Source organism: Thalassophryne amazonica, chromosome 3, assembly GCF_902500255.1.
Source record: "Thalassophryne amazonica chromosome 3, fThaAma1.1, whole genome shotgun sequence".
In the NCBI taxonomy this organism is placed as follows: Eukaryota; Metazoa; Chordata; class Actinopteri; order Batrachoidiformes; family Batrachoididae; genus Thalassophryne; species Thalassophryne amazonica.
The window spans coordinates 123,403,125-123,421,283 of NC_047105.1; the positions used below are offsets into that span (position 1 = coordinate 123,403,125).

General features: G+C 46.6%; 1 protein-coding gene across 1 annotated transcript in view; it reads right to left on the minus strand.

Moving 5' to 3' along the window:
• The window catches only part of LOC117507537 (transcription factor SOX-13-like), a 265,912-nt gene that overhangs the window by 28,742 nt on the left and 219,011 nt on the right, over nucleotides 1–18,159 (minus strand). Inside the window, 2 exon segments of the mRNA XM_034167405.1 lie at nucleotides 1,647–1,752; nucleotides 9,967–10,107. Of these exon segments, the coding sequence (XP_034023296.1) occupies nucleotides 1,647–1,752; nucleotides 9,967–10,107 (247 nt within the window).

Here is an 18,159-nt window from a genome sequence, read left to right on the forward strand (position 1 = left end):
TTGTCTATGGTGCATTCTATCTATGGCGCTCTTTGTCTATGGGCATTCTATCTATGGTGCTCTTTGTCTATGGGCATTCTATCTATGGTGCTCTCTGACTATGGTGCGCTCTATCTATGGTGCTCTCTGACTATGGTGCGTTCTATCTATGGTGCTCTCTGTCTCTGGTGCATTCTATCTATGGTGCTCTTTGTCTATGGTGCATTCTATCTATGGTGCTCTCTGACTATGGTGCGCTCTATCTATGGTGCTCTCTGACTATGGTGCGCTCTATCTATGGTGCTCTCTGTCTATGGTGCATTCTATCTATGGTGCTCTTTGTCTATGGTGCATTCTATCTATGGTGCTCTCTGACTATAGTGTGCTCAGCCTGTGATGCTTGTTGTGGCTGTGGGCTCCCTGTGTGGCTGTGGTTTTGGGTAGTTTGGCGCTGATGCAGTGCCTCACATTCATTCATTTTATCACAAATTTGAATGTATCACTCTGCTCAGAGGTCATACCTTCTCTCTCTCTCTCTCTCTCTCTCTCTCTTTCTCTCTTACACACACACACACACACACACACATACACGCAGTCTCGTACATGGTGTCATATTTACTCTGTGCACAACATTCTCAGCATACAACTGCTGTAATCTTTACTGCCTCCTCCAGGGGGCGTGCGTTGTTGCTTTTGTTGTGGCTTCTCTTTGCATTTTTGCTGCTGTTGTGGACATGATCTTTGTTGCTGTTTTGTAACTTACACTGTTATTGTCTCACTGTATGCATTTTACCTCTGACTGGTACGAGGCAGCTGTGACTTATACTATAGTGATGTACACGGACAAGGGGGTTTAAAGAAACTAAACCCCAAATATATGCAACTGTAAAATGGAGAGAAAAAAAACAATGTTTACACAATTTCATTCAGCATTTTTTAACATTTCCATCACTTTCTCAGGGAATAGTGAATGGACCTTAAGCTTTTTGAAAAGAAAGAAAGAAAAGAAGAACAAACCATGATACATGTAAGTTTTTAATGTCTGTAAATGTAGTATTTTGTGGATGTGGAAAATGATACTGATGGGTTATGAGTTTCAGTCAGGCGGCTACGTTCATGGGTTTAGAGGTCATGGGCTTGGGTTAATATGGTGTGCATGCACAGCTGCATGTGCGTGCACATGCATGTGTGTGTGTATTCGCAGCAGTTGAGTTCATTAATTTATATGTTAGTCATACAAATTAACTTTTGCCACAGCTTCAGCAAGAATCGTGACTTTGCTTTTGGAATTTTTTCAAACTCAGTTGCTGCTGCTGTTTACGAACATTGACTTTTTTTGGGGGGGAGTGTTCTTCACATTCAATGATTCACCTTCTCCATTCATTCCCTCCCACACAGGTCTTGTGCCATCAGCCTTTGTTCCAATTCTTATTGTTGACTAAACAGTGGCTGCATTGTGATGCATCGATGAGTGTGGAGGTGGTCGTGGAAACAAACTTTGTGTCAAATGTCAAATTGATATTCTGAGGCTTTTGAAAGTGCACAAAACATTAATGGGGCGTAGGTGGGGGGCATTTTATCATCAGTACTGTTTAATGTGACACATCCCAGCAAGGATGATGGAGCTGTTATTTGCTTGAAGTGAATCCGTTTAATTTGACACCAACCCTCAGAGTCACTGCTGAGATGGTCCTCAGTGGACGGCAGGTTATGTCTGTCCTCAGCCCGCTCAGCATCACAAATCCTCTCATTGTGAAGATAGTCCTTGGACTCCTGCAAACATACAAAAGACAAAGTCTCTCACACACAAAAAGTGACAGTAAAATGAGTAGGGATGTCCCGATCCAATCACATGATCAGAAATTGGGCCCGATCACATGGTTTCAGACTTGACTGAAATCGGACGTTGCATCCCGATCAGGAATCCGATATAGATTTTATCCTCATTATTTTGATCAGCGCTATTTCAAGCTCATTATTGCAGATTAATGGGCCTTTCATGATGAGCATGAAAGACTAGATGAGTCTGGCCCCTTAGCCACCTCTACAGAAAAGTCTCACCAGACTGAGGCTTTACAACACTGAGTGGATGAGCTCAATAGGTGTGTACAGCACACAGCGTGTCATCAGGGGCAAGACAGGCAAGACACACAGACTGGACTTTGAGATCATGTGCACTACCCAGAAGCCCCTGCTTTCAGGGTAGACATCCAAGAGACTTGACCTGATAGGTTTCACCATTCCCAAAGAGCTGAACAAAGTGGAGCACTACATGACAGGTGAGCAAACCAGAGACTGTCTCATTAACAACTATGTGTTCACCAGCCTAGTCAAGTCACTGCCAGGTGATCTCACTTCAACTTAAATAACAATGTTGCGCCCATCCAGTGCACACCAAGGAATGTCCCGGTGGCACTCAAGGTGGCTGTGAAAGTGAAAACGATGGACAATAAACCACAGTCACTCAGTCCACAGGCTGGATTAGCAATCTGGTTATTGTGAAAAAGCCGGACAAATTGTAAGTAAGTAAGTAAGTAAACTTTATTTATATAGCGCTTTTTGCAGACAGGGGTCACAAAGCGCTTTACAAGGTAAAACAATAAAAATATACAGTAAAAATACACACTCAGTACTAAAAAATTATTGGCCATGAAAAGCCTGTTTAAAAAGTAGAGTCTTTAGTTGCTTTTTGAACATCTCAACAGAGTCCAGGGATCGCAGGGACAGAGGGAGTTCGTTCCAGAGACGAGGCGCTACGGCTTCAAAAGATCGGTCTCCTCAAGTTTTAAAGCAGGTTTGAGGAACCATCAACAGGTTCTGACCTGAAGATCTGAGGCTGCGAGCTGAGGTGTAGGGCTGAATCAAGTCAGCAATGTAATCAGTAGCCTGACTATGTAGTGCTCTGAAAGTCAAGACCAAGATTTTAAAATTAATTCTGGAGGCAACAGGGAGCCAGTGGAGGGATTCCAAGATAGGCGTGATGTGGGCTCTCCTGTTGGTGCGGGTCAGAAGCCTCGCAGCAGAGTTCTGGACATACTGCAACCGATTTACCTCCTTCTTACCCAGGCAAGTGAACAGGCTGTTGCAATAGTCCAACCGCGTGGAGACAAAGGCATGGATGAAATTGAGGCTTTGCATCCACACTAAGCCCCTTAACCGAGCCCTGAAAAGGTCCCATTGCCTCATGCCCACTTTAGATGACGTGCTGTTCAAGCTGCCAAAGGCAAGTGTCTTTATTCTGGTGGATGTGCATCACACATTCATGCAGTGTCACCTGAATGAGCAGAGCAGCCTGATGACAAAGTTCTGGATGCTGTGGGGTGGAAAACAACGGCTGAAGCTCCCTTTTGGCATGTCAGTTGCACCAGAGCTGTACCAGAGGAAACAACATGAGCTGCTGGCTGGTTTGAAAGGGATTGAGCCCGTAGCTGATGACATCCTCGTAGTCGGCTGTATGGACATGAAGGAGAAGGCTGTATGTGACCATGACGCAAACATCATTGCTCTGATGGACAGATGGTTCAACGGCCACATACTGTCGACGGAGAGCCTTAAAGCTGACCCCGAGAAGGTCAGGCAGTCCTGGACATGCCAAACCCCACAGATGCAACAGGCGTTCATCGGTGTGTCAGCTTTGTTAAGTATTTATTGAGATTCATGTCCCGCTTGCCAGAGGTGTGTGAACCACTATGAAGGTTGCTGGACAAGCAGGTGCGATGGCACTAGTTGACCAAACATGATACTGCTGTGAAGGGAATCAAGATGCTGGTCACGGCGGTGCCAGTACTACGTTATTATGAGGTCAGCCAGCCAGTCACCATACAGACCAACTCCAGTCAGGACTTTCTGCTCTTGACAGATCACTATTCTGAGTTCGGGGAGATTGAATTATTCCCAGACCTGTCAGTAGAAGTGACCATCCAAAAGGTGCAAGGTGCAGTTGCCACGGTACGGCAGCATCCCTGACTGGGTCATTTCAGACTGTGGAGGCCTGTTTGACTGTGGAGAGTTTTGGGCGTTTGCAAGGGAGTGGGGCTTCGACCATGTCATGTCCTCCCTGTTGATACCCAAAAGGGAATGGCAAAGCAGAGTCTTCAGTGAAGATTGTGAAGTTCCTATGCAGAAAAGCAGACCGTGCCGATGAGAACCCCTGGAAAGCTTTCTACACTGGAGGAACATGCCCACTGAAGGCATGTGCCGCAGCCCAGCACAACGGCTGATGTCATGGAGGCTGAGAACTCTGCTTCCTGTGGCTGACCAGCTGCTGGAGCCCCAGGTCATCACCAGGGTTACAGACAAGCTGAGAGCAAAGCATCAGGCAGAAAAGCTGACTTATGACAGATCCACGAGGGATCTGCCAGAGTTGAACATCGGCCAGTACATCAGGATGAAACCACTTCCATGTGACAGAACGGGCTGATGGAGGAGAGATGTATGCTACCAGCAGGTGGGTCTGTCGTGCAATCGAGCCAACATGGAGGGAACCACATATCAGCACAACAGGGTTGATCTCCGTCCAGCAGAGGTTGCTCTCACAGCTGTTAGCCCACACAGAATGGCCACCTGAGTAACCTGTGAGCAGGGGTGCAACTGAAGGAGACCATGTGAGCAGGGATAGAGTGGAGGAAGTCATCAGCAGCCCTGCGACGGCTCCGAGGTTGTCAGTCCCGAGGTTACCGTTGTCTTCCCAATGGGTGGTGAACACACCATGTCATGCCACTTCTCCCGGAGCAGGAGAACAGACTTGACCTTTAGGTCATACACTGAGCTGAGACTGACACACATTCAGGACAGTGGACTTTATGTAACAAAGAACAAAAAAAGCGTGATGTCCACGATGAATGTTCTTATTCAGTTGTTTTGTGGATTCTCTGATATCACTATTTTGTTGTTAATTGTTTTGCAAAGATTCTGGTCAACATTGATCAGTAGTGGGCACAGTTCAGCTAATGTGATAACCAATAATTATCAAACTAATGTTTTTGCTAGCAGATTAGTTTTTCAGATAAGTTTTAAAACCATCATCAGACCAATTATTTTCCGATAAATTTAGTTCCGATAACTTTCAACCCGATAACATTTTTTTTCTGATAAACTGCCACAAGTTTAATGGTCAAAAACATTTGTAAACCCTAAAATCAAACATTTAATCCCTGTCATGTGGAGATCAGTGTTTTTTGGCATCATTATGCGCAACACATGATTGGACAGTCAACGCAGGGAGCATTTGTGGGAAGTGTAGTTCAGCTTCACTTTGGATGTTACAGTGTTATCACCTGCTCGACACAAAAACAAAACGGACTAATTTTAACATTATTTTATTTTATTTCTTTGTGGCACAGGATAATTTAATCGCCAAGACTCGATGGAAGAGAGGAGCTCTCATGGCACAGCTGTGTACAGGGACTTTACTTCACTGTTTAGACACCGTTTGGATACGGATTATTTCTTCAGATGAATCCCACTGAAAGTAACAGGGAAGAATTTATATTTACTATGTGTCTTTTACTCTGCCAATTAATGCATTAATGGATGTATTTTGGTTGTTTAAGCCGCGGGGTTCAAAGTGTGTGAAAAAAGCAGCAGCTTTTAGTTCATAAATGACAGTGTATCTAATACCGAGATAAACTGTGACTTCTAATACTGTGTTTTATTGCTTTTGAAAGATGGTGACAGTGTTTGGGGTTTTATTTTTTTATTCCTTTATTTTTCATGTGTTGTTTGTGTTTGTGATCCTTGCATTTACCCAGCAGCCCCTGCGGCGCTTAAAGTGAAACTGTTTTATCAGAAGCCGACAGTGTAATCTAATGTGTCCGCATCAAAATCAATACTAATAGTTATTAGTTATCGGTTATCTGTAATAAAGATTAGCATCATAAAAGATAACTTTTCATTTATCTCGCATGTATTAATGGTTATTGAAGTGAACTTTTTGGTTAGCTATGCCCACCACTGGCACTGACTTACTGTCTCTTCTTGATACACGTTTTCCATTGCCTATTTTGAGATGGAGATATGAGCACGTATGTTCTAATGTTCTAATATTATCCATTTTATTGTTTGGTATCATACTCTGCTAAAGGAAGGGGGATATTGTAGGGTAACGTTATGTAGCCAACAGCTCCCCCTGGGGCACGCATGTTTATGTGTAACTCGTGTCAGTTCTGTTATGTGTGCACAGTTGTTATCTATGCACCTACACTTGGCACATCATCCACAATGTATTACATTTATTTGAACTCAAATGTTACTCCAAAATAAATCCATCAGCAGACATTTGATGAGGCAGGATGGTGGCGGTCAGGACGCGCCAGAAAAAAATATTAAGGGGGCGATGAGTTTATCACAGGGGGCGGGGTCGTTCCCCCCCCCCCCCCCAAAAAAAAGTGCACACCGGAGGGCATGTGCTTCTGCGCGTGCGTAATGAATTGGGTACGCTCCTGGAAAGCTCATGTATTTAGGCTACACCGTTGTAAGAGACTGACTAAGAGTAAAGAGTGATGACAGTATTTTTTTTATTATTTGAACGTATAGACCCTCGGTCAAGTGATCTCCTGCATACCACAAAACCAAACCAACAACTGATCTGAGAAACGACACGAGACAGTAGATTAACCCCACATACAGCCCTCCATCACAAGTGCAAACACAGCGCAATTGGGCATGTGCGCCACTCCATGGCACAGAGCCCAACTACGCATACAGTCACAAAGTTCTGAAAAACTGGAGCAATCTGAATTCGGTTGGATGAATATGGGGTGTGTGTGGAGACAATTCACCTCGTTTACAACGTGACAGAACTTAACGATGCGCTGTTACGCACAATAGCGCGCAACAACACGGAACACTATTCTTGACCGTGCGTAATGGTTCCTGATAATTCTCCAGCAACACATGCCATTAATCGTAACATGTAACAGGTTGCAGCAGTTCCTGAGGACACCTGATGCCTCTGCCCCAAATCATCACATTCGTGATCAGCGGCCAAGAATGTGTACTTTGTGGCATTCGTGACTTGTCGTCGTTATGTGTAAACGCAGCATTAACACCCTCCCCAAGTGAGTCGTGCTGCATGATCTGCCTTTTGCTTGGTGGACTTGATGAATCCCAGGAACTCCAGCTCTGTCACTGCTCGAATATATCGAGCATGCCTTAATTCGTCCACCTTGTCATAATCGCTGGACTCAGGATCCTTGCCCTCTGCCGCGCTGACAAGCACAACCCTCAACCTATCAAAACGCTTGAACACAGACACATGCCATATCCGTTTGTTTTAAAATTAATTACTTTAGTTAATTAATTTGGTTTATTTGTTAAATACGTGATATTATTGAATAACTAATTATTTTGCTATATTTTCCAGTATTTCTTTTTCTTTCTTTTTATTTTATTTTTTGATAACTCTCACATCCGAGGGGGCGGGGCTGATGACGTGAGGGGGCGTCGCACCGGGTCTGGTGGCGGTGTTACTGTGTAAAAAATGTCAGGTGTCTCATTCAGTCCCAAGGCCTCTTCAGAGAAAGAAACCAGAACGGAAGGCACAAACCAAAACCAGACTAAAATGAGGCTGAATTATAATAACATGTTCCATTGTTATTTTAAGGCACATAAAAGAGGTTTCTACAAGTATTCGTGTTGCAAAAATCCTTCAGTGAATATTTTTAACTCTCCTGCTTCCTTAAAAATGGAGAAGTCCAATCATTCCTTTTGCCCACCTACTAATTTGACATGCTTCTTTGCAAATAATGTTGGCCCTTTTAGGAGGATTGTGAAACAGTACAATAATGATAAAATCACAGTGTGTTGAATGAAACATCTCCAGAGATAACCAGCAAAAAACTCTTTGTGTGTGTGTACATGAACTGGATTATTAGTCCATGTCAACGCAAAGCCAAGTCACACTTTCAAGACAAAAGAACATGGATTGAGTTGAATAAATCATTCCCTTTTACTGATTTTTTTTTTTTTTTTGGTTAAATCGACAAAACCGAACAAAACCAAGCTTAGGGTGCTTCGGATCATTGTCCTGCTGAAGTTGAACAGGCCTGAAGCTGTATAACTGGGGATACAAAATGCACATGCACTATGGCACAATTTCTCCACTCACAGCCAAAGACGGCTATAACTTCTTGTGGGTTGTCTGGGTGTCTTGGTGGCGTTTCCTCACTTTTCTCCTTCTTGCACAGTGACTCAGTTTTTGAAAACTGTCTACTCCATGCAAATTTACCATAGAGTGCCATACTGTTTGTATTTCTTTATAATTGATGTAAATAAAGTCCAAGACATATCATTGACTTGGCAATATTCATGTAGCCATTTCCTGACTTGTCTGAAGATGAACTGGCAATAAAACTGATTATTTACAGGTATTATACCAAAGCGTTCCATTACTTATGCAACCTATTATCTTGGCTTTTATATTTTATTAATTTATATCAAGTTTAAAGAGATTTGCTTTGAGTTTGAGTTTAAGGAATATGATTTAAGAATTTCTTTTTGTATTTCTTTGTATTTGAAATGGCATAAACAAATTAAAATGTGTGAAATACTAAGGTGGCAAATACTTTCGGAGGGCACTGTATATACAGTGCATCCGGAAAGTATTTCACAGCGCTTCACTTTTTCCATATTTTCTGTCACAACCTTATTCCCAAATGGAGTAACTTAATTATTTTCCCTCAAATTCTACTCACAACTCCCCATAATGACAACAGAAAAAGATATATTTTTTTATAATTTTTGCAAATTTATTAAAAATTAAAATCACATGTACATAAGTATTCATATCCTTTGCTCAATACTTTGTTGATGTACCTTTGGCAGCAATTACAGCGTCAAGTCTTCTTGAATATGATGCCACAAGTTTGATGTATCGATGCTGCATGGTATTATACATCTCGGAACAGTTAAGTCAGGCTTGGTTTGCATTTCCACCGCAGGCAGAACCCTTAGTTTTGCAGGTGGAACACTTAAATATTGATGCGCATGGCATCAAGCGTGCACATGGTGTCGCGTACTGTCTCCGCTCCACACGGAGGCAAAATTGAGTAATTTTTACGTTATTTTATTTAATTTTTTCTTTGCGGATCATGGATAATTTCATCGCATGCAGAAAGAATCGACTGATGCCTGTGGTAACTGAGATGTTAATGATTGAGGCGCTGTGATTCTTTCAACTTGCAGCGCAAAGAGAGAGGCACGGTGGGGGAGAGGCTCCGCTGACAGCAGAGACTTGAGCCAGCATTCATGACCACAGACACCCAACCAATGGATTATACCTGCAGCACACTGTGCCAGTCCCAAATAGGCCCAGCCACACCAGTCGCTGCAAATCATCGATCTGATGGACGACCTCCGCTGAAGAAACCATGATCTGACGAAGCAACTGTGGCAAAAAGCGGCGATGTCACAGAGGGACTTTTCTTCAGCGGCGACAAGGAATTAAACTACTTTCAGCCTTTTTCGAAAATCAGGCATTATGTGGATATGTTTTCGTTAGACTATGGTGATGAATCCCACTGAAACGAACAGGTAAGCCGTTATATTTACTCTGTGTGTGATGATTTAATATTTGAAACAGTGTGCTTGCATGAGGACCGCAGCTTTCAGCCACTCAATAGACAGTTTTAATGGATGTATTTCGACTTATGAGTAACTTACAAGAAAAGTGTCAACAATCACATAACTTACCTGCAACTTATGTCCCACATGAGCAGGACATATGAGTCATATGCTGGCATGCACTGAAAATTTTCAGCATGCTCAAAATTTTTCAAGGTGCTCAGAATATTAAGACATATGTCTTACATATATGTTACAGTGCGTGCGTGAACATGCTCTTAACTTACACAAAACTTACTGATAACATATTAGACGTACGGTCGGCATATGCTGGCTAAATCGCCAAGGTGTGACAGGGCCTTAAGTTTTATGTGTCCTTACAGGTTGCTGTTAATTTTATGGTGACAGTTGGACTTCAGCGCTCACCACTTTCCCGGTGCTGTCTCGGTCTCGCTCCCTGTCCCTCTCTCGGTCTTGCCCTCCGGTACTGTGGCTCCTCAGAAGCTGCTGTGCATCATGGATGGCCTGGGTTACCACATCGCCATCTCCAAGGAAACCTGCAGAGAGGTGAAGAACAAATTAGTTCAATGTGAAGCAGACATTAAAGACAAGATGATTAAGAAGAAAAGAACATGAGAGAAAGGAAGGGTAGTACTTATCTAAAGGCGATACACTGCATCCGGCAAGGCATTCACAGCGCTTCATTTTTTTTCCACATTTTGTTAGGTTACAGCCTTATTGCAAAATGGAGTAAATTAATTTTTTCCCTCAAAACTGAACACACAACACCCCATAATGACAACATAAAAATATATATTATTTTTAATATTTGCAAATTTATTATGAATAAAAATAAAAACAAGAACTCACATATAAATAAGTATTCACATCCTTTGCTCAGTACTTTGTTGATGCACCTTTGGCAGCAATTACAGCCTCAAGTCTTCTTGAATATGATGCCACAAGCTGGTGCACCTATCTTTGGGAAACCTGGACAATTTTTATAGTTTCCAGTTCACATAACCTGCATGTCTTTAGATGTGGGAGGAAGCCAGAGTACCCGGAGGGAATCCACGCAAACACAGGGAGACCATGCAAACTCCACACACAAAGGCCACAGGTGGGAATTGATCCCATGATCTTCATGCTGTGAGGCAACAGTGCTCACCACAAAGCCACCGTGCTGTGTACTTACCTCTTAACTGCTTCCTGCTAAATTGTGTTAGAAACACACAAGGAAAGCAGGAAATGTTGTGTGGGCTGCTGAAGAGGAGGTACTGCTGGCCCATCACCAGAGGGCGCCCTGCCTGAAGTGCGGGCTTCGGGCACGAGGGGGCGCTGCCACCTCCCAGGAGCAGCCAGGAGTGACAGCTGTCACACATCAAGCATCAATCACCACATCCCATAAAAGCCGGGCAGAAACTCCACCTCCCTGCCGAGAAATCGTCTACCTGTCAGGTAAACTGCTCAGCCTGCAAAAACATTACAGTAGTAACGTCTTTACTTCTGTGTGTAATCCCTAACTTTGCAGACGAACCTTTTGTACGCTAAGGAGTAGTCGTTGTGTTTGGGGAGTTGGCGTACTCTGCTTCTCGGTTGTGGACTGATAGTGTGACATCAGGATCTGCATTTATTTTGGGAGTATTGTGATTAAGAGGTGGAGGTGTTTCCCACCCTTGTTTGCTAGGTGTTCACGCACCCACCATTACCTGTCCGTTCTTCCTGCCAGCAGTACCAGATCTGACAGTCGGAGGCAGTGGCCACCGGGGGACTCAGCGCTTTGTGGCTCCGGTGTGCTCCAGATCCGCTGGCAGTGGAAAGCGTGTGGGATCCGGCTCTTCTCTGGACAGGCGTCTTCTATCCTCGAGCCTGCCCACATGTCACCTTGTATTATTGACTGCTATTCTAAATTGTGTTTGTCTGTTTTTCTGTTGTGCACATTCACAACATTAAATTGTTGTATTTTGGCTTATTCCATTGTCCGTTCATTTACGCCCCCTGTTGTGGGTCCGTGTCCCTACACTTTCCCAACAGGATTTCTCGGCAGCGTCATGGATCCCGAGGGGCGTCAACCATCGAGTGAACCACCAATGGAAACGCAGGGTGCACAGACGCCGGCAGGAGGCGTATTAGGTGAGCTGCAGTAAATCTTAACTGCCTTCACTGCTCGGTTGGACTTGGTGACCGAGCAGAATGTTATACTCAATCGGAGGATGGAGGCTCTCACCGCCCAGGTGGAAGCGTGCACACAGGGCGCTGCTGCAGCACCTCCTCCTGCTGTTCAAGTGCCAAATACAGACATTCCAGTGGTGATTCAACGAACCCCCCCCCCCTTCTCCTGAAGCATACATAAGCCCTCCGGAAGCGTACGGAGGTTGTGTCGAGACGTGCGCTGACTTCTTGATGCAGTGTTCACTCGTCTTTGCACAGCGTCCCGTCATGTACGCGTCAGATGCCAGCCGGGTGGCTTACGTTATAAATTTGCTTAGAGGAGAGGCACGCGCCTGGGCTACGGCGCTCTGGGAGCAAAATTCACGGCTCCTAACCACATATACTGGGTTTGTGAGGGAGTTTAAACAGGTGTTTGATCATCCCAATAGAGGCGAGACCGCTTCGACCGTGCTGCTGTCAATGAGACAGGGACGTCAGAGTGCAGCCGAGTATGCAGTCGACTTCCGCATCACAGCTGCGAGGTCCGGCTGGAATACTTTTGCACTCCACGCCGCCTTCATAAACGGACTGTCTCCGGTCCTGAAGGAGCATCTGCTGGCTAAGGATGAGCCATGGGATTTTGACGGGCTTATCAACCTGGTCATACGGTTAGACAACCGATTAGAGGAACACCGTCGGGAGCGGGTGAGGGCGTGGCCGGGCACGAGCCATCCCTCTTCCTTCCGGGTCCGAAAGGGTGCCGCCGCCCCCATGCTCCACAGCCGGACAGCTCCCCCTGCTGACAAGCTATGGACACGAGCAGGGCTAAAGAAAAATCAAATGACAGACAACGGAGGCTGGCTCGCAGAGAATGTTTTTTCTGTGGCTCGAGTGAGCACATACAAAAGAACTGCCCCAAGCGGTTAAACTACAATGCCCGCACCTAGAGACTGGGCTAAGGGTGGGCCATAACATTCACGCGGGGAGATCCCGTAGATCCGCACGCATCCCAGTGACGATCCTGAGTGGGGATCTTACCCTTCACGCCCCAGCACTGGTGGACACAGGGTCAGAAGGGAATCTGCTGGATAGCAGATGGGCTAGGGAGGTGGGGCTGCCTCTAGTGGCTCTACCTTCACCATTGAAGGTACGGGCACTAGATGGCACCCTTCTCCTGTTAATCACACACCAGACACAACCCGTGACTCTGGTTGTGTCTGGGAATCACAGGGAGGAGATTGTGTTCTATGTAACACCTTCTACCTCCCGAGTGATTTTGGGATTTCCATGGATGGTTAAGCACAATCCCCGGATAGATTGGCTGTCTGGGGTAGTGACGCAGTGGAGCGAAACCTGCCACCGGGAATGCTTAGGATCCTCGGTTCCACCTGGTGTTACAGCTAACGAGGAGGTTAAAGTTCCCCCCAATCTGTCGGCGGTGCCTGAGGAGTACCATGATCTTGCTGACGTCTTCAGCAAAGATCTGCAACTCAGTCTTCCCCCACACCGTCCGTACGATTGTGCTATTGATTTGATCCCGGGCGCTGAGTACCCTTCCAGCAGGTTGTACAATCTCTCACGTCCTGAGCGCGAATCAATGGAGACCTACATCCGTGACTCTTTAGCTGCTGGGTTGATCCGGAACTCCACCTCCCCGATGGGTGCAGGTTTCTTTTTTGTGGGCAAGAAGGACGGCGGACGCCGTCCATGCATTGACTACAGAGGGCTGAACGAAATCATGGTTCGCAATTGATACCGCTGCCTCTGTTAGATTCAGTGTTCATGCCCTTGCATGCAGCCCAAATTTTCACCAAGTTGGATCTTAGGAATGCGTATCACCTGGTTCGGATCCGGAAGGGAGACGAGTGGAAGACGGCGTTTTAACACCTGTTAGGTCACTTTGAGTACCTGGTCATGCCGTTTGGTCTCACCAATGCGCCCGCGACGTTCCAGTCCTTGGTTAATGACGTCTTGGGGGACTTCCTGCATCGTTCATCTTCATATACCTTGACGATATCCTCATCTTCTCCCCAGATCCTGAGACTCATGTGTGACATGTACGTCAGGTCCTTCAGCGGTTGTTGGAGAACCGGTTGTTTGTGAAGGGCGAGAAGTGCGAGTTCCACCGTACTTCTTTGTCCTTCCTGGGGTTCATAATCTCCTCCAACTCCATCGCCCCTGATCCAGCCAAGGTTGCGGCGGTGAGAGATTGGCCCAAACCGACGAGCCGTAGGAAACTGCAGCAGTTCGTCAGCTTCGCAAATTTCTACCAGAGGTTCATCAAGGGTTACAGCCAGGTAGTTAGCCCCCTGATGGCCCTTACCGCCACTAAAGTCCCCGTCACCTGGTCGGATCGGTGCAATGCCGCGTTTAGGGATTGGAATGCCGGTTCTCGACTGCACCAGTTCTGGTGCAGCCCGATCCCAATCGCCAGATTATCGTTGAAGTGGATGCTCTGACTCAGGGATAGGAGCCGTGCTGTCCCAGAGCAGGGAGTCCGATAAGGTCCTCCACCTTGTGCCTATTTTCCCATAGGTTGACCCCGGCAGAGCAGAACTATGACGTCGGCAATCGGGAACTCCTAGCGGTGAAAGAGGCTCTTGAGGAGTGGAGACACCTGTTGGAGGGAGCTGCGGTACCATTTACGGTTTTCACGGACCATCAGAACCTGGAGTACATCTGGACCGCCAAGCGTCTGAACCCCAGGCAAGCCCGCTGGTCACTGTTCTTCGGGCGTTTTGACTTCCAGATCACCTACCACCCCGGGACCAAGAACCAGCAATCTGACGCCCTGTTCTGGGTCCACAAGAGGAAGTCAAAACCGAGCTGTCAGATCCACCGGATCCCATCATCCCCGAGTCCACTATCATGGCCACCCTCACCTGGGATGTGGAGAAGACCGTCCGGGAGGCCCTGGCACAGAACCTGGACCCGGGGACTGGCCCAAAGAACAGATTTTACATCTAACCAGAAGCCAGAGCTGCAGTCCTGGATTTCTGTCACGGTTCCAAGCTCTCCTGTCATCCAGGGGTGCGAAGAACCGTGGCAGTGGTCCGGCAGCGCTTCTGGTGGGCATCCATGGATGCCGACATCCGGGAATATGTCCAGGCCTGTACCACCTGTGCCAGGGGCAAGGCAGACCATCAAAAACACAAGGACTCCTCCCCTTGCCTGTGCTTCATCGCCCCTGGTCCCACATTGGCCTGGACTTCGTCACGGGCCTCCCACCATCCCAGGGCATGACCACCATCCTCACGATAGTGGACCGGTTCTCCAAGGCGGCCCACTTCGTGGCCCTCCTGAAGCTCCTGACAACCCAGGAGACTGCAGACCTCCTGGTCCACCATGTCGTACGTCTGCATGGGATTCCATCTGACATTGTCTCAGACCGTGGTCCCCAGTTCTCCTCGCAAGTCTGGAGGAGTTTCTGTAGGGAACTGGGGGCCACCGTAAGCCTCTTGTCCGGGTACCATCCCCAGACAAAAGGACAGGCAGAGCAGGCAAACCAGGATTTGGAGCAGGCCCTCCACTGCGTGACCTCCCCGCACCTGACGGCCTGGAGCAACCATCTGGCCTGGATCGAGTACGCTCACAACAGCCAAGTTTCATCTGCCACCAGCCTCTCCCCGTTTGAAGTATGCTTGGGGTACCAGCCCCCATTGTTTCCGCTTGTGGAGGGAGAGGTCGGGGTGCCCTCGGTCCAGGCCCATCTGAGGAGGTGCCGTCGGGTGTGGCGCACTGCCCGCTCTGCCCTACTTAAAGCCCGGACGAGGGCCAAGGCCCATGCAGACCGCCGGCGTTCCCCGGCCCCTGCATACCAGCCCAGGCAGGAGGTTGACTGTCAACAAAGGACATCCCATTACAAGTGGAATCCCAGAAACTGAAAGACCTTACATTGGCCCATTCTCAATCCTCAAGGTCCTCAGCCCGGCGCAGTGAAGCTGAAGATGCCAGCTTCACTGCGGATTCACCCAGTCTTCCATGTCTCCCGCCATCAACGCCGTACCACACTTCTTCCCTCTACCACACCCGGACGGTTGCCGCCTCCTGTCCGGATCATCGATGGGAGCCTGCTTGGACTCTCACACTTAGAATCATGGAAGGGTCTGAATTTGTGCTCCCCTCCACAGCTGTCTTTTTCCTGGTTCTCTCCCTCAGCCCCTCCCTGAGCCTGTCTGCTGGAGGTTTCTTCCTGTTAAAAGGGAGTTTTTCCTTCCCCACTGTAGCCAAGTGCTTGCTCACAGGGGGGTCGTTTTGACCGTTGGGGTTTTACATAATTATTGTATGGCCTTGCTTACAATATAAAGTGCCTTGGGGCAACTGTTGTTGTGATTTGGCGCTATATAAAAAAATTTTGATTGATTGATTGATTGATTGAAATTTTCATCTTAGGTGCAGTCCACTTGAGAGACATAATCTAAAAAAAAAAAACCCGACGTCACAAGTGGTGATTTTTAAAAATAATTTATTTGTATGTACTGCTGCAAATAAGTATTTGATCCCCTACCAACCAGCAAGAATTCTGGCTCACACAAACCTGTTCATTTTTCTTTAAGAAGCCCTCTTATTCTGCACTCTTTACCTGTATTAATTGCACCTGTTTGAACTTGTTACCTGTGTGTTACCTAAGATGAAAATTTCAGACCCCTCCATGATTTCTAAGTGGGAGAACTTGCAAAATTGCAGGGTGTTCAAATACTTATTTTCCTCACTGTAAATAGCTTAACACTATTAGGAAACAGCAAAACTTAATATTTTTAGCATACAGCTCTTTTACAAGACTGGACAAGAGCTCACTGTGACTGCTGTCATTTATTTATAGCCTACAATCACCTTGTTGTTGTGCTGATTCCAGTGCAGTGTTACTTTTTCTTTTTTTTTTGTTACAAAAAACAACCACTCTTCAATTAGTCCTGCTGCTAAGGAGCTGGCCTGTTATTATGTAGCTCTGGGTTCAAATCCCACTCATGCTGCCTGTCTGAGTCCTTGGACAAGACACCTAATCTGCATTGACCCAGTCTACCCAACTTTAAATGGGTGTCACTCTTGGCTGGGGGAAGCAACCTGCATCTGACTGGCACCCCATCTGATTGGCGTCATGGAGTCTCATTGGCTTCACGCTACGAAATCTGAAGATAACCACGGGGCCGATGGACCCTGAGGCCATTCAGTGCCTGTTACTTCATATCAAATAGTTCAAACACAACATTCAGTAACAACAGTTGTTACTTACATATCACACAAAAAAGCAAAGGTATTCATAATGTATTCATGAACAACATAAAAGCAACACTTTAATTTTCACCCCCATTTTTCATGATTTGAAGTAAAACTTTACAGACTTATTCTATGCACACAAAAAGTTTATTTCCTGTTGTGAAAGTGACGTGACACGGACCCACAACAGGGGGCGTTAATGAACGGACAATGGATAAGCCAAAAAGTAACAATTTAATGTTTGTGAATCGCACAACAACGTACAGACAATAACAATATGGTGGACTGTCAATCATACACCAGGTGACGTGTGGGCAGGCTCGACGATAGAAGACGCCTGGAGAGAGAAGAGCTGGATCCCCACACAGCTTCCACCACCAACGGAGCTGAAGAACACCGGAGCCGCCAAGCCCTGCGCCCCAGCAGGCCGCTGTCTTCAGCAGTCAGACCCGGTACTGCTGGCAGAGAACAGAGACAGTCCAGATGAGTGTGAGTTCGCACACTCAGTAATCCCACAGTCTGTATTAAGTAAAGGAGGGAAAACCTCCACCTCCAATCACACACTCGTGCAGCTCCTGTCTAACCACTTATCTGGTTTGGGGTGTGAGGCGAAGCCGTCGCAGTCCACACCAAACGCCAATACCACAGATAAGGACACCGTCACAGGAAAACGGCTGCAAATGAGATCAGACTATTAGTCACAGTTAAGCTTAGCAGAGAAATTACCTGAATGGTAGTTGATTTCTCGGCGAGGAGGTGGAGTTGCAGTCCGGTCTTTGTAGTGGTGGTGATGGGTGACAGCTTGTGTTGATTGATGACAGCTGTCACCTCCAGCAAAGCCGACGCCCTCTCATGCTTGAAGCCCGCACTTCAAGCAGGGCGCCATCTTGTGGCGGTGGGCCAGCAGTACCTCCTCTTCAGCGGCCCACACAACATTTCCATTACATTTTGTTCACAGTTTTTTTCAAAAATCTGTGTTTGTGAGCACTTCATCATTGCCAAGATATTTCACCCACCTGGCTAATGTGGAACACTAAAATGCTTATTAAACAACACAGACTGCACAGATGTGCTTTAGACTGGTCACAATAAAATCTGGATGGCACATAGGGGCCCAGGCCCAGCGCCAGAAAAAAAAATATTAAGGGGGTGATGAGTTTTACACAGGGGGTGAGGCCCTGCCCCCCCCCCCCCCCCAAAAAAAAGCGCGCACCGGAGGGGATGTGCCTCTGCGCGTGCGTAATGAATGGG